The sequence below is a fragment of the Bombina bombina genome, chromosome 7, assembly GCF_027579735.1.
Source record: "Bombina bombina isolate aBomBom1 chromosome 7, aBomBom1.pri, whole genome shotgun sequence".
Classification (NCBI taxonomy): Eukaryota; Metazoa; Chordata; class Amphibia; order Anura; family Bombinatoridae; genus Bombina; species Bombina bombina.
In genome coordinates, this window is record NC_069505.1 from 200,359,189 (window position 1) to 200,376,041 (window position 16,853).

The following is a 16,853-nucleotide window of genomic DNA, read 5'->3' on the forward strand; positions in this document are numbered from 1 at the left end:
TTTGCGCATGCACTCTGTGTCTTTAGCACGTATCCAAGCTCAGAAATCTGTAACGTTTTATCACATCACTTCTTCAGGGTGTTTTAGTGTAGCGTGCTTCAGTGAACTGCACGGAATTGACAACAGATTTGTACTTAGAAACTGAGATAGGATCCAATTCACTGCAGTTCACAAAATAACTAAAACATCTTGAAGAAGTGATGTTCCAGAGTGCACAGTGCTATCCTCTGATATGACACTTTACTAATTTATATCCAGCAGAATCATATCACATCAAATAGGTGTAGAATGTGACACCTCAAACCACGACAAATGTGCTTATGATATGTGCTGAAACACATCTGCAGAACGTTTTTTATATACTACTACATAGAAATATAGATATTGCCAGATGAAGAACAGTGCACATGTGCAAAATGCAGTCAGCCATGCACAGGTTTATTTGCGAGTATAGGAAACACAAGGAGTTATTAACTGACCAGGAATGATGATGCCATGTGTAGGAGGAGTTTGGCAGCCATTTTATTCAGCAAGGAGTCACATTAAAAGTTTGAAAATGTGTAAATTGCAAAAAGGACTTCTTATTTGCACACACCGCAACTAATCGATAATGAAAATCATTGACAACGATTTTTATTAATGATTATTATTGATTGTATTGATTAGTTGTTTCAGCCCTATATAAAGGTGTAATACACAGATACATTAGCAGTGGTGTGATGCAGGTGTAATACACAGGTAGATTAGCAGCGGTGTGATGCAGGTGTAATACACAGGTTCATTAGCAGCGGTGTGATGCAGGTGTAATACACAGGTACATTAGCAGCGGTGTGATGCAGGTGTAATGCACAGGTAACATTAGCAGCGGTGTGATGCAGGTGTAATGCACAGGTAACATTAGCAGCGGTGTGATGCAGGTGTAATACACAGGTACATTAGCAGCGGTGTGATGCAGGTGTAATACACAGGTACATTAGCAGCGGTGTGATACAAGTGTAATACACAGGCACTGCAGCACTGGGGTGAGGAATCTGTGGTGGTTTCTCTCTTGCAGGTCACGTGTAGATGTTGTCACACATTTGGGAATGAGGCACCATGTACGTCACTCACTCTAAACATAGAGAAATAAACCAGAGATGTTGTTTATTGAAAAGTGTGTATTAGCATGATCACTTGTATGTACACAATAATGTTTATATATGCACAGTATATATCAGTAATTAAGTGCCGCATTACAAAAATGTCTTGATATACAATCATTTTATATATGCACAGTATATATCAGTATATAAGTGCTGTATTACAAAAGGTCTTCATATACAATAATGCTTTTATATGCACAGTATATATCAGTAATTGAATGTCACATTACAAAATGGTCTGCACACACAATAAATGTTTATATATACACAGTATATATAAGCAATTAAGTGCTGCATTACAAAAGGTCTTCATATACAATAATTTTATATATGCACAGTATATATCAATAATTAAGTGTCACATTACAAAAGGTCTACACACACAAGGGGGTCTATCTATCAAGCTCCGAATGGAGCTTGAGGGCCCGTGTTTCTGGCGAGTCTGCAGGCTCGCCAGAAACAGCAGTTATGAAGCAGTGGTCACAAAGACCGCTGCTCCATAACCCTGTCCGCCTGCTCTGATGAGGTGGACAGGAATCGCCAGAATTCAACCCGATCGAGTACGATCGGGTTGACTGACACCCCCTGCTGGCGGCAGATTGACCGCGAGTCAGCAGGGGGCGGCGTTGCACCATTGACTGCAATGTAAAGGCACTTTTCAGTGCAGGTTTTTTCTTACATCCCACTCCCCACCCCAAAATACTACCTAGTGCAGTAATTTCATTAAAAAATAAAGATGCTGCCATCTTTAATTTTTAATAAACTGCACTAGACAGTATTTTGGAGGCATTTGGTGCAGATTTATAAAATTAACCAGAGATCCGATCTCTGGTTAATTTTATAAGCGCTAATTGCTACTGCAAGCTTGCGGTAGCAATAACCAGCTACTTGTAATGAATGGTTAATTATTGCACTCCCGCAAATTGGCAAATTTGCCAGTTTGCGGGAGCACAATAATTTAGCGCTTCACTTATAATCTAGCCTTAAATGTTTATATATGCATAGTATATATCAGCAATTAAGTACTACATTATAAAAGGTCTGCACACACACTAAATGTTTATATATGCACAGTATCAGCAATAAACTGCTGCATTACAGTTTTCAGGGAACCAAGAAACCAGAGAGAAATGGAAAATGCAGGTTTTAAAAATAGAGTTTATTGAAATTAACAATAGGTAAATCCAGAACATAGTCAGTACTAAGCCAGGGGTCAGATGCCAAAGTGTGTAGACAGCCGAGCTGGTGTTCTGTCGAAAACTCCAAGAAGACGTCACTTCCGGTGAATCCATACATCTGACTGTTTGTGCATCCTGTCCCTCACAGAGACATGGGCCAATCAGATGGGACTGTAATCGCCTATCTTCACTATCTATTTTGCCTCTGCATGGGGGGTTCAAGGCTCATTTCTCAAGGTTTACTTGGGATGGATGCCAGAGGATCGGAGGTGCGCCTCCCAGAAAGAGGCAAAAGCAGATAGTGAAAATGGAGTCACCGGAAGTGACGTCATCTTGGAGTTCTCGATTTCTTGGAGTTTGACAGAACACTGGGTCAGGGAACACAGAGAGCAGAAACAACAGGAACAATCTCCAGAGTCAGGAACCAGGGAATCAGCCAAGGAGAATGAGAACAAAAACAGAAGTGTACTTGGTAGATCTGGACTTATGCAAGGCTGGAGACAGAGAGGACAGGGAGATGGTTATATAGAAAACAGGCGCTACATCATCACTGTGAGACAGGAAGTTGCAGAGTGAGGATGCTCACAAGTTTGCCCACACTGTGTCAGAAACAATGCAAGAGAAGCCAAAAACAGACCTGTACTCCAAGAGACAAGGAAGGGTGAGCAACCCTGACAGTACCCTTCCCTCAACGACCCCATCCCTGTGAAAGGACAAAAGGCTTATGGGGGTAATGGGCATGGAAGGTACAGTGGAGGGCGGGTACATGAACATCAGAGGAGAGAACCCAAGAGCGTTCCTCCGGACCATAATTTTTCCAGTGGACAAGGTACTTGACCCCTGAACAGTCAAGGATGTGGCGTATGTTGTACCCCTCATGGTTGCCAACTGGAATGGGATGAGAGAGAGCGGTAGTGTAACGACTGCACACTAGTGGCTTAAGGAGCGATACATGGAAAACATTGGAGATATGTATGCTATATGGGAGATTGAGGGTGTAAGCAACCAGGTTAACCTTACTGAGAATACAAAAAGGCCCAATGTAACATGGTGCCAATTTCAGAGTAGGCACTCTGAGGTTGAGGTTACAGGACGACAACCACACCGTAATCTGGTAGTTTCTTGAAGCTTTTGGTGCTGCATAGAGGCATGAAGGGAATGCTGAATCTGCACCCATGAGAGGCAGAGCACCCAAAGATGTTCCTCCAAAGTCCGAATGTTCTGAGGCATAAACAAATCGGGTAACACATGGCCGAAACCCATAGTTGGCCATGTACGGTGACATTTGGGAGGATAAGTTGATAGCACTGTTCCTAGCAAACTCCGCCCAGGGTAGCAGATCAGCCCAATTATAAAGGTGGTCCAATGCATAGCAGTGGAGGAACTGCTCCAGGGCTTGGCTGGACCACTCAGCGGCACATTAGACTGTGGATGGTAGGCCAAGGAGAATCAAATTCCCAACTAAGTGCAAAAAACCTGCCAGAACATGGAGACAAACTGGCTACCCTGGTCCGAAACTATCTCCTTAGGTATACCAAAGACCTCCTTACAAACACAGAGGCATGCTTCTGAGCCATGGGCAGCTTTTTTAATGGTATGCAATGGGACATTTTGGAAAAACGGTTGAGAACTAAGAGGGTAACGATACGAGACACAGCAAGGTTGACAATAAAGTTCATGGCTAGGCGGGACCAGGGGCATTCCGCATTAAGGATAAGTTGTAGTAGGCCCACAGGAGGGTGCAGAGGGGACTTGCTTTGGGCACAAATGGAATAGGCAGCCATGTAAGCAGTGACATCAGTACAGAGAGTCTGCCACCAGAATTGGTGCAAAATAGCCCAAGATATCTGATTTTTACCATGGTGACCAGCAGTTTTGGAATTATGGTAGGTTTGCAATAGTCTGATGCACAAATTCTCAGGAACAAAAACATTTAATCGGATGGCTTCTCTGGAGGAGCCATAGGTTGAGCGCTTAGAATCTGCTCTCCCAACGGAGAGGTTAAATTGGTGCTGATAGTAGCCAGGATATAATCTGGAGGAATAACCGGAGTAGGCACAGAATATTCCCTGGACAACTTGGAAAATTGGTGAGACAACGCATCAGCCTTCAACGTTTTTGAGCTGGCAAATACAAGACTACTTTGGGAAAAAAAACAGGGCCCATCTGGCATGTCATGAGCCTCTTGTCCTCAATGAGATAGGTTAAGTTCTTATGATCGGTTAGAATAAGAACTGAAACATTGGTATCTTCAAGCAAATGTCTTCACGCTTTGAGCACTAGGAATATGGCCAATTATTCTCTTTCTCAAAAGTCATAATTGAACTCTGCTGGAGATAGCTTTTTGAAATAGAACCCACAAGGGTATAAGGGTCCATCTGGCATAGGACAGAGACAGGAGGGCACCTACTCCTGTCTCAGAAGCATCAAGCTCAAGGATAAAAGGTAAGGCATGGTTGGGGTGACACAAAAAAGAACATGGGGTCTATTTATGAAGCAGCAGATGCTGGCTCCGACCCACTCCCCTTCAGTTCCGGCTGAAGTGGAAGTTAAGAAGCAGCAGTCCAAAGACCACTGCTCCTTAAATCGACCGCAACCTCTGAGGTGATGGACAGCAATCCGTCCGATCAAATACGATCGGGCTAATTGACACACCCTGCTAGCGGCCGATTGGACACAAATCAGCAGGGGGTGGCATTACACCAGCAGTTCACAAGAACTGCCGGTGCAATAATAAAAGCTGACAGCGTATGCTGTCGGCATTTATCGATGTTCGGCGGACATGACCCACTATATCGGATCATGTCCGTCCACACATTAATAAATGGACCCCCATGCTTCCTGAGAAGGGAAAATAATTTGGTTATTAAAGGAATTGGGTAAGCATTCTAGTTTGTGATGCGATTGAGACCCCTGTAATCAATACAAGATCTCAACTCGCCGCCCTTCTTCTTTACAAAGAAAAAAACAGCTCCTGCTTGGGAAGTGAACTTGCGAATCAACCCCTGGGAAAGAGCATTCGCAACGTACTCCTCCATGGCCTTATTCTCTGCAACAGAAAGAGGGTAAACACTGCCATGAGGAGGGATTGCACCCAGCTAGCACAATGGTAGGGGTGATGTAGCGGAAGGGTACCAGCATGCACCTTATCAAAGACATCCTGGTACTCCAGATATTCGGTAGGTAACAAGAAAACCGAGGATGCAAGTAGCGTTACATTGTGAAGACCAGGAGAGGATCTTAGCCGTCTGTCAATTGAAGGTCGGGTGTTTTTTCTGGAGCCACGGGTAACCAAACCAAACTGAATAATGCAGAGAGGAAATATCCTGGAAACATACCGACTCCCTGTTTAGAACCCCTACAGCCAAATTGACAGGAATAATTTTGTGAGTAATATGTTTAGGCTGAAGGGGTCTGCCATCAATGGCCTCAATGGCTAATGGAGCAATTTGAGGTGACTGGAATGGAAATCTCGGAGGCAAACATGATGTCAATGAAGTAGCCAGTGGCACAGGATTCTACTAGAGCCTACTAGAGTGACAACAGAGGAATTGGCCCAGGAGAGGACAACCGTAATTCATGGTTTGTCCCTTTGGAGAACCGGGGACAAGGAAGTCCACCCAAGGTCTGCCCCCGACAGGACCTTAGGTGCGAGCATTTCCTGGATGAATTGGACATGACTTTAGGAGATGCCCACTGAGACCACAGTAAAGGCATATGCCCTCACTCTTCCTATAGGGCCACTCAGTTTCAGAGAGGCAAGTGAACCCCAACTGCATGAGTTCACTGCCTGACACACCATACCCAGCAGGCGTAGGAGGTGAGAGAGCAATGGGTGGGGAAGAAAACATGGGAGCCAGTCTGGTAGGAAGCTTCCACAGGCATCCTTAAAGGAGAGCCTCAAGCTCACTAGGCAGGTCTCTGGCCTCAATCTCATCTTTTAGGGAATTGGAGAGGTCATGCGAGAAAGCGGACACCAGAGCCTTGTTATTCCAGCCCACCTCTGCCACCAGGGTATGAAATTCACTAGCATACTTGGCAACGGTTTCCATACCCTGTCGGATTGACATGAGCTGCTTGGCAGCAGAGGTGGAACGAGCCGGTATATAATTTGATTTGTTAATTTATTGTTAGATTTGTTAATGAACTACACAATGAGTTATTTTCTCTATATTTTGTGCGTAGTGGAGGATTTTAAACTCACCTTTTACCTCCCCCTAATTTTAATAGTTGTATTTTGCCTGAGGTTTTCTATGGGAAAAACAAGCCTTCTGGCCTGTCTAGATTTGTTAATGATCTACACAATTAGTCTCTCTCTCTCTCTCTCTCTCTCTCTCTCTATATATATATATATATATATATATATATATATATATATATATATATATACACACACACACACAAACACACACACATATATACACATATACACAGTCAGCATATTTCCTCTGGTAAGCATACTGCTCCAGCGCAGTAGCCTTACCATAAAAGGATGACCAGATCACAAAAAAATACCCCACAGTATGCCCACCAAGGCTACAAACAATACCCCGGCGCTCTCCCACCACATGGCGATTGGCCTCACACCAGGCCCTATCCACTTACGCCCAAGTGTTCAGAGTCGATCCATAAAGAGAACACCCTAAACCACTGTACTTCTCCAGACTAAGCCCACTTAAGTTCAGGGCTATTGATATTCCAAATAAGAGTAAGCCAAACAGAATCCCATATCACCCTCAGTCAGCACGTGCATTCTCTGCATACTTGCACGAGTGCTTTCCCAAATCCTGCTGCATGTGAGCCTGAGAATATTTACCCCCAGGGCAGTCACATAATATCTGCACACCTGATAACCTAAATATATATACTCTTGCCACTAGAATCAGGTCTACCACATCAACTCTCATCATGGCATCCAGAAGAACCCTTAAGCAAGACAAAGCCACCAAACCTGTGACAGGGAAATATCTTACAATGACATCTTTTCTGCAGGATGCTGATAACTATGATACCTCCCCACGTACATCCCAACAGAGTACTAAATCCTCTATCACCAATACGCAAGAACACACCACCCATGAAGAAGAAATACCACCTTCCACCTTCTGTATTACATAATTTGCCTACTAAGCAAGAGATTGCTGATATTGGGGGATATTTATCAAAGCCTCAACTTTGTTGCATTCGCTGGCACCAATACGCTCACCTATAAAGTTGGCTTTTTCCCAACTTTATTTATACCCTGTCACTAAACGCCGCCACTATACTAAAATGTTTAACCCCTATCCTGCCGCTCCCTGACACCGCTGCAACCTAAATGAAGTTATTAACCCCTATTCTGCCATTTCCCGACACCGCCGCAACCTAAATAAAGTTATTAACCCCTATCCTGCCGCTCCCCAACACCGTTGCCACTAAATAAACGTATTAACCCCTAAACCTCTGGCCATCCACAACAGTACCACTAACTAAACCTATTAACCCCTAAACCGTCAGCCCCCCACATTACCATAAACTAAATTAAGCTATTAACCCCTGAACCTAACAACCCACTAACTTTAAATTAAAATTACAACATCCCTATCTTAAAATAAATGTAAATTTACCGGTAGAATTAAAATAAACTAATTTAAACTATTAATTAACCTACCCTAACTATTATCCTACAATTAAATTAAACTACCAATTAAATAAACTAAATTACATATTAAAGAAACTTAACCCTACTCAAATTATTTAAATATACTATTAAACATTATTAAAAGTACTAAATTCCAAAAACAAACAAACACTAAATTACGAAAAATAAAAAAACAAATTATCAAAAATAAAAAAGAATTACACCTAATAAAAAAAAAACCTAGCCTACAATAAACTACCAATGGCCCTTAAAAGGGTCTTTTGTGGCGCATTGCCCCAAATATATCAGATCTTTTACCTGTAAGAAAAATACAAACCCCCCAACAGTAAAACCCACCACCCAACCAACCAAGCCCCCCCAAATAAAAAACCTTTCTAAAATAACCAAAGCTCCCCATTGCCATGAAAAGGGCATTTGTATGGGCATTGCCCTTAAAGGGGCATTTAGCTCTTTTACATGCCCAGACCCTAATCTAAAAATAAAACCCACCCAAAAAACCTAACACTAACCCTCGACGATCCACTTACAGTTCTTGAAGTCCCGCTTGAAGGATCCATCCGGAGCTGGAGAAGTCATCATCCAGGCGGAAAGAAGTCTTCATCCGGGTGACCTCTTCCATTTTCATCCAGCTGAAGAATTATGGAGATTATGACTTCTCCAGCTCCGGATGGATCCTTCAAGCAGGACTTCAAGAACTGTAAGTGGATCATCAGGGGTTAGTGTTAGTTTTTTTTAAAGGTTTTTTTGGGTGGGTTTTATTTTTAGATTAGGGTCTGGGCATGTAAAAGAGCTAAATGCCCTATTCAGGGCAATGGGGAGCTTAGGTTATTTTAGAAAGGTTTTTTATTTTGGGGGGTTGGTTGGTTGGGTGGTGGGTTTAACTGTTGGGGGGTGTTTGTATTTTTCTTACAGGTAAAAGAGCTGATATATTTGGGGCAATGAGCCGCAAAAGACCTTTTTAAGGGTCATTGGTAGTTTATTGTAGGCTAGGGGTTTTTTTTACTTTTGGGGGCTTTTTTTTTTGATAGGGCTATTAGATTAGGTGTAATTTTTTTTTATTTTTGATAATGGGGTTTTTTATTTTTCGTAATTTAGTGGGGGTTTTTGTTGTAATTTAGTCATTTGTAATAAGGTTTAATAGTATATTTAAATAATTTTAGTAGGGTTAGGTTTTTTAATATGTAATTTATTTAATTTAATTAGTAGTTTAATTTAATTTTAGTATAATAGTTAGGGTAGGTTAATTAATAGTTTAAAATTAGTTTATTTTAATTCTACAGGTAAGTTTTAATTTATATTAAGATAGGGATGTTGTAATTTTAATTTAAAGTTAGGGGGTTGTTAGGTTTAGGGGTTAATAGCTTAATTTAGTTTTTTGTGATGTGGGGGGCTGACGGTTTAGAGGTTAATAGGTTTAGTTAGTGGTAGTGATGTGGAAGGCCAGAGGTTTAGGGGTTAATAAGTTTATTTAGTGGCGGCGGTGTCGGAGAGCGGAGGAATAGGGGTTAATACATTTTATTTAGGTTGCGGGATGTCGGGACGGCAGATTAGGGGTGTTTAGACTCTGGGTTTATGTTAGGGTGTTAGGTGTAAACGTAACTTGTTTTCAATCATAGAAATCAATGGGATATCTGGCAGCATCGAACATAAGCTTTCGCTGCTTTCAGACTCCCATTGATTTCTATGGCATTCGTGGCCTCCAGAGTGGCGGATTGAAAACCAAGTATGCTGGGCCGGAATAGCCGCGAGCGCACCTGTTAAATATTTGATAACTGGGAAAAGGTGTCAAATTCGGATGTATTCAGAACATCTGTAATGATGTAAGCATCAATCTGCATCGAATTGAGACCGGCAGATCGTATGTTACATCACAAATTTCAACATTTGCCGGTATGTAGGCTTTGATAACTAGGTCGGATCAATCGCGCAACAATTACGCTGCAGAATTCAGGCGTATTTGCGGTTGAGGCTTTGATAAATATCCCCCCTTGTGTGCACATGTATAAGAGAGGAACTGGCCGTTATGAAGCAAGATATCCATACCCTTGGCTTCCAGGTAGAATCTCTAGAAAGCAACCAAGACGTCATAAAGGAAGACATTCAACAATTAAATGACCAAGTAACCTAACAGGAAATGATACTCACTCTCCAGGACAAACTGGAGAACCTGGAAATCGTAGCAGACAAAAACATGAGAATTAGAGGAGTGTCTGAGTCAATACTACCCAAATACTTCCCTGTATATTTACAGGCCCTATTCCAACACCTGAAAGATACAACGTCATCTGCTGATATACCTTGGGTAAGAGCATATAGAAACCTGCGGCCTAAGTGACCTGAAACAGCCCCCCCCCCCAAGAGACATAGTCATACGTTTAAAAAAAATCAAGATAAGGAAATGCTTCTAACCCAGTTTTGCAAAAAAACAACCGATATGATTCAGGGGAAACATATTACCATTTTATCATGATCTGTCCAATAAAACTTTGCAAAGAAGAAAAGAGTTCTTCCCCCACACCACCATCCTGATAAACAAGAAAATACCATATAGATGGGGTTTTCCTACTCATCTCTGGACAATCTGGAAAAATACCAGACTCATTTGTAAGCCCCCAAAGACATCCCTTTTTTCTGCGAATCACTTTGTATTGATCAACCATTGGAACCCCTGGAATATGCCCACACCTCAACACCAAAGATGAAAAGATCAAATGACACTATAGAAACTTGGCACACGGTGCACTTTAAAAAGAGTGGAGAGCTGGAAATATCTCCACTACGATGAACATCACTTAGTTCTAGTGCATCTCCTCGCTCATCCTAACTGCCAATGTCAAAAGAACTGTAATGACTCACTTACACAATGGAAGGGTGAGTACAAAAATGTATATATTTTGTTTTGCTCAATATTGCATATAGTTAAAGGGACAGTCAGCACCAGAATTTTTGTTGTTTAAAAAGATAGATAATCCCTTTATTACCCATTACCCAGTTTTGCATAACCAACACAGTTATATTAATATACTTTTTGCCTCTGTAATTACCTTGTATCTATGCCTCTGCAAACTGCCCCCTTATTTCAGTGCTTTTGACAGACTTGCATTTTAGCCAATCAGTGCTCACTGACTCCTAGGTAACTTCACGTCCGTGAGCTCAATGTTATCTATATGAAACACAACCTCTAGTAGTGAAAAACTGTCAAAATGCATTCAGATTAGAGGCGGTCTTCAAGGTCTAAGAAATTAGCATATGAACCTCCTAGGTTTAGCTTTCAACTAAGAATACCAAGAAAGCAAAGTAAAATTGGTGATTAAAGTAAATTGGAAAGTTGTTTAAAATTACATGCCCTATTTGAATCAGAAAACTTTATTTTGGCCTTTACTTTCCCTTTAACTATACATGTGAGATAAAGTTGCAGAATTTCCCTTTAGACCAATTTACTATCACCAATGTTCTTTACCTGATGGCCAGGATTTACTGTTATATTATATACCAGTTAGATTTATATATTTTAAAAAGGGACTTGTAGTGGATGTTCCTACTATTCACTGTCATTATGCCCTACATTAGAAAGAGAGTTTTGTTTTTGTTGTTATTCATGTTTGTACTGTTTGTTTTATGTTTTCAAAATGTTTTTATATTCAGCAGAGATCTCACTTATTGCAATCACTTTATCACAACACCTGACCATCTTAACCCAAAATGTGAGGTGAATTTAAACCTTTTACAAAGGTCAAAAGCTTTTATTTACTTCAACAAAGACAAATATATTCTTTTTATTCAAGAGACTCACTTTAAACGCAATAAAGAGCCAAAATATTTTTGAAAAACGTTTACCACACACTACCATAGTTCAGGAATCGCCAAAAAAGGAAACTTAGCATTCTAATCAATACATCTTTTCATTTTACCTTAACACAAATCACCAAGGACACTGAAGGCAGATTCCTAGGCCTGGTTGGCCTTCTCTATATGGGAGACTCAAAGGCCCTGTCTTCATTGCAGGGGACTTTAATATCCCTCTACAACCAGCTTAAGACAGTTCTAACCCTAAAATCCAAATTTCAAAGAAAGTTACATCTACATTATGGAGAGGACTGAAAGATCTCAACCTTTATGATGCCTGGCACTTCATACACCCAGACAAATGAGACTATACCTTCTTCTCACACCCTAACAAAACACACAGTAAAATTGATTATGTCTTCACTAACCAATTAGGCTTATTCTTTGTAAATAGATGCAATATCTCCCACATAGCTTGGTTGGTTTACTCCGCTGTAAAACTTAAATTTACAAGGCACAATAATCCCACAACACTGTATCTCTGGAAACTGAACGACACCCTTCTAGACAACCCAACAACACTAACCAACCTTACTAACACCATCACAGAATACTTATGGCTTAATTCTAACTCTGTACATAGCAAATATACAACAAATGTGTACTAAGAGGGGAGTTTATAAAGCTCAAAGCCCAACACCAAAAAACACTCCGCAAAACTTATAAAGAACTTACCAAAACATTTACCATTTTAGATTATGCACACAAACAAACCCCTACATACCCTACCATCGCTGCTAACCTACAAAAAGCAAGAGAAGAGTTAGTCCATTTCCTACAAATAGAATACCAGACCTTACAACGCAAAACTAATAGCATGTTCTACTATTTTGAAAGCAATAGAACTGGTAAATTATTAGCCAGAGCCCTAAAAAAAACAAAAAAACCCCACCTGAAATCATATATCTACGAACTCTTTCAACCAAACAATACCACCCTCAAAACTACGAACGATATCCTACATTCATTTCACGAATACTATACCGCATTATATAACTTACATGACAGTACCACCCACACACGACCATCACACTAACATGTTGTCATACATTAATAAATGCCACTTACCTAGTTTGACATTAGAACAAATACAAACCCTAAATAATAAAATTTCAAATCAAGAAACCTTAACCCGCAATCAAAACGTTAATGAATGGGAAAAGCCCAGGCCCAGATGGATTCTCTGCAAAATACTACCAAACATTCTGTTCGATATTATCCCCATATTTTACTACAATATTTAACTAAACTAGCACTGATAATCCCTTCCCATCTTCTATGCTTGAAGCCCAGGTGGTAGTAATCCCGAAACCTGGCGAACCGCTCACGACACCAGCAAACTTCCACCAAATATCCTTATTGAACGTAGATATCAAATTGTTTGCAAAAATATTCGCAACCCGCATTAACAAAAATCTACCTACATTAATCCATACTAATTAGTCAGGATTTACACCCCACATAAAAGCAAGAGACAACACCACTAAATTTATTAACTTAATGGAATTTGTCACTCTCCGCCAGCTTCCCTCTCTATTCATCTCGATAGATGCAGAGAAAGCCTTTGCCAGATTAAATTGGCTATTTCTTAAAACAGCACTCCTTAAATTTGGCTTTGATCAAGACTTTGTGGGGAAGATATTCACTCTAGTCTATACAATAACCCGCAAGCATCTATCAGATTGAATGGGTCATTATCCCATCTCTTCCACATTTTAAACGGTATGAGACAATGTTGTCCCCTTTCACCCATATTGTTTGTGCTCGGCATAGAGATTCTCACTTCTGCCATTAGGGACACAACATATTTCACAGGCATTCCAATCAACAAACATGAATACAAAATTAAATTATACGCAGACGGTATCTTTTTAACACTCACCAATCCTACAGTATCGGTCGCCTCCCTAATGCAAACCCTGCATATCTATGGCACTTATTCTGACGTTAAAATCAACATCTCTAAATCTGAACTACTAAGTATAGCCCTGAATAACAAAGACCATTCATATCTCAATACCATGCTCTAAACTTTTACATGAAGGGAAACCTAAATCACTTCCTGAAATGATAGAAATACTAGGCCCTAAGTAAAAAACTGGTATATATACCTTCAATTATCCCACTTCCTCCTAACCTATCCTCAAAAATCACAAATGTCTTGCTCACTTACCCTAAACCACAAAAGGGGTTCCTATCCTTAATACATAAACAAATCTTATTAACTTATATCACTTCCTTACCTTCCTACGTGAACAAATGGGAGGAAGAAATAAATCACCATCTATCTCAAACGGAATGGATGAGATTTTTTTCATCCATGAGCAAATTATCGTCCTGGATACATCTTAGAAATGAACACCAAGTTTCTGTGCAGATGGTACTATACATCAGTCCGCTTACACAACCTGTTACCTAGACACTCTTCAAACTGTTGAAGAGGTTGTATTATAAACGGTATGCCCACACATATTTGGTGGTCATGCCCAGTCGCCCAAGCCTTTTGGCTTTCTATCAAAATTAAAATTGAAAAGGTGTTATCTCTATCCCTCCCCTTTGACATTTGGACATTTCTATTCAATGCATTTTCCAACATTAAATGTAAACTAAGATGCACTTGGATAACTATTATGACCAACTCTGTAAAAAAAAAAGAATACCCAAAAATCGGAAAAAACACAATTTTACCATCTAGCTCACATTGGAGAGACACCGTAACATATACACTCCAAATGAAAAAATACAATTTTACACACCACAAACACATCGATGACTACCATTCAATATGTTTCTTATGGGAGGAATATATGAATAAATGATATATGACACTAACTCTCCCAATGCCCTTAACCCCTTAGTGAACAGGGCTGTTTTTACATTTCTGCGGTGTTTGTGTTTAGCTGTAATTTTCCTCTTACTCATTTACTGTACCCACACATATTATATACTGCTTTTTTTTCTAACTTTGACCCCCATCTACAACCACCAAAAAAATGTTTACCCCCTTAACCCATTAAAGGACCAGGCATTTCAGACTAAAACTTCCCCAAAAGTCCAGAGTATTTTTAGCATTTTTGCTATCAATCCATTTAAACAGAAATAGAGCCTTTTTTATATTTACCTATCAAAACTATGTATTTTTTTTGTAGACAACCCAAAGTATTGATCTAGGCCCATTTTGGTATATTTCATGCCACTATTTCACCACTAAATGCGATCAAATAAAAAAGATTGTTAACTTTTTCACAAACTTTAGGTTTCTCCCTGAAATTATTTACAAACAGCTTGTGCAATCATGGCACAAATGGCTGTAAATGCCTCTCTGGGATCTCCTTTGTTCATAAATAGCAGACATATATCGCTTTGACATTGCTTTTTGGTAATTAGAAGGCCGCTAATTGCAGCTGTGCACCACACTTTTATTATTCCCAGCAGTGAAAGGGTTAATTAGGTAGCTTGAAAGGTTAATTTTAGCTGTAGTGTATAGATTACCCTCCCACCGGACCCTTCAAACCCCCTGATCCCTCTCAAACAGCTCTCTTCCTTCCCTCACCCCCCCAATGGTCACCCCCATCTTAAGTACTGGCAGAAAGTCTGCCAGTATGAAAATATAAGACTTTTTTTTATTTATTTTTTTAATAATAGCTCTCTAAACCTCCCCCCTCTACCTATTAGCCGCCATCTTAGGTACTGTCTGCCAGTACCTAGTTTGCAGTAATCTGTAGCGTAGTGGTCCCACCTGCTCCCGCCCCCTCTAGCGATGGGCAGCCCACCCGTCTCCCTCCTAACCCACCCACACCACCAACGATCAGCACAATCGCTGCCCAATTTAGAGAGGGCCACAGAGTGGCCCTCTTTTCATCGGTTACCCTCCAGCAGGTATTGCACAATGCCTCAATATCGAGGCATTGTGGCAATACACTAAGAGTGACTGAAGCAATCACCAATGGCTTTCAGCATTCATTTTACCAGATGAGGTGCCAGGTATGTCCATGGTCACTAACTGACAGTTTTTCCATGACGTACCTGGCACGTCATTGGTCCTTATGGGGTTAAACATTTGACCAACCTATTTTTTTGGACCAGTGTCTGAACCCTTCTCCTTATTTATGTTCTCATTAATTATAACTACAAAAGTTTTTCGAATACTTCAGACTGAGATTTTCGAGTAACATCTGTCAAAGAAAAATACACAAAATGTACAAAATTGCATTATATCTCTGCATGATTGTTTTTTTTTTTTTGTTTTACACGTGACTGTCTATGATACTTGCCAACTGTTTGTGCTATATACTGTATATTGTAATGATCTTGAAACCTAATAAAATGGTTAATTAAAAGAAAAGGTCGCATTACAGAAGGTCTGCACACACAATAAGGGCTAGATTACAAGTTGGCTGGTTATTGCTACTGCGAGCTTGCAGTAAAAATGAGCGCTTATAAAATTAACCAGAGATCAGATAACTGGTTAATTTTATAAATGTGCCCCAAATCCCGCTATAATACAGTGGTGTGTATTTTATTAAGAAATAAACATTGTAGCATTTTTAATTCTTAATAAAATAACTCCACCAGGCAGTTTTTGGGGGCTAAAATTGGCAGGTATGGGGTGTTAGAAAAAACAAAATTTATGCTTACCTGATAAATGTATTTATTTCTTGTCCACGGAATCATCAATTACTGTTGGGAATATCAATCCTGGCCAGCAGGAGGAGGCAAAGAGCACCACAGCAAAGCTGATAAGTATCACTTCCCTTCCCACAACCCCCAGTCATTCGACTGAAGGAAAAGGAGAGAAAAGAAATAACACAAGGTGTAAAGGTGCCTGAGGTTTATATAAAAAAAAAAACTGCAAAACAAGTAGAGAGACCTCTACTGAGAAAGACTACATGTGTAGCACTCAAAGGGTTAATATGAAGAAATTAATTTAAAACATATATGAGTAGCACTGTTGAATTATGGCAACTGAGGTAGCTGCAATGATTAAGTGTGCAAGTTTGCTCGACGTTAAAACATAACTTTTATTAAACAGTTGTAAGTTTAAAA

General features: G+C 40.2%; 1 protein-coding gene across 1 annotated transcript in view; it reads right to left on the bottom strand.

Moving 5' to 3' along the window:
* Positions 1 to 558: 558 nt before the first annotated feature.
* LOC128666133 (cilia- and flagella-associated protein 251-like) overlaps positions 559 to 16,853 on the bottom strand; it is a 185,650-nt gene continuing 169,355 nt past the window's right edge. The window contains exon 14 of the mRNA XM_053720555.1: positions 559 to 1,111. Within this exon, the coding sequence (XP_053576530.1) occupies position 1,111 (1 nt within the window). The 3' untranslated portion in view covers positions 559 to 1,110. The remainder of the gene's footprint in view (positions 1,112 to 16,853) is intronic.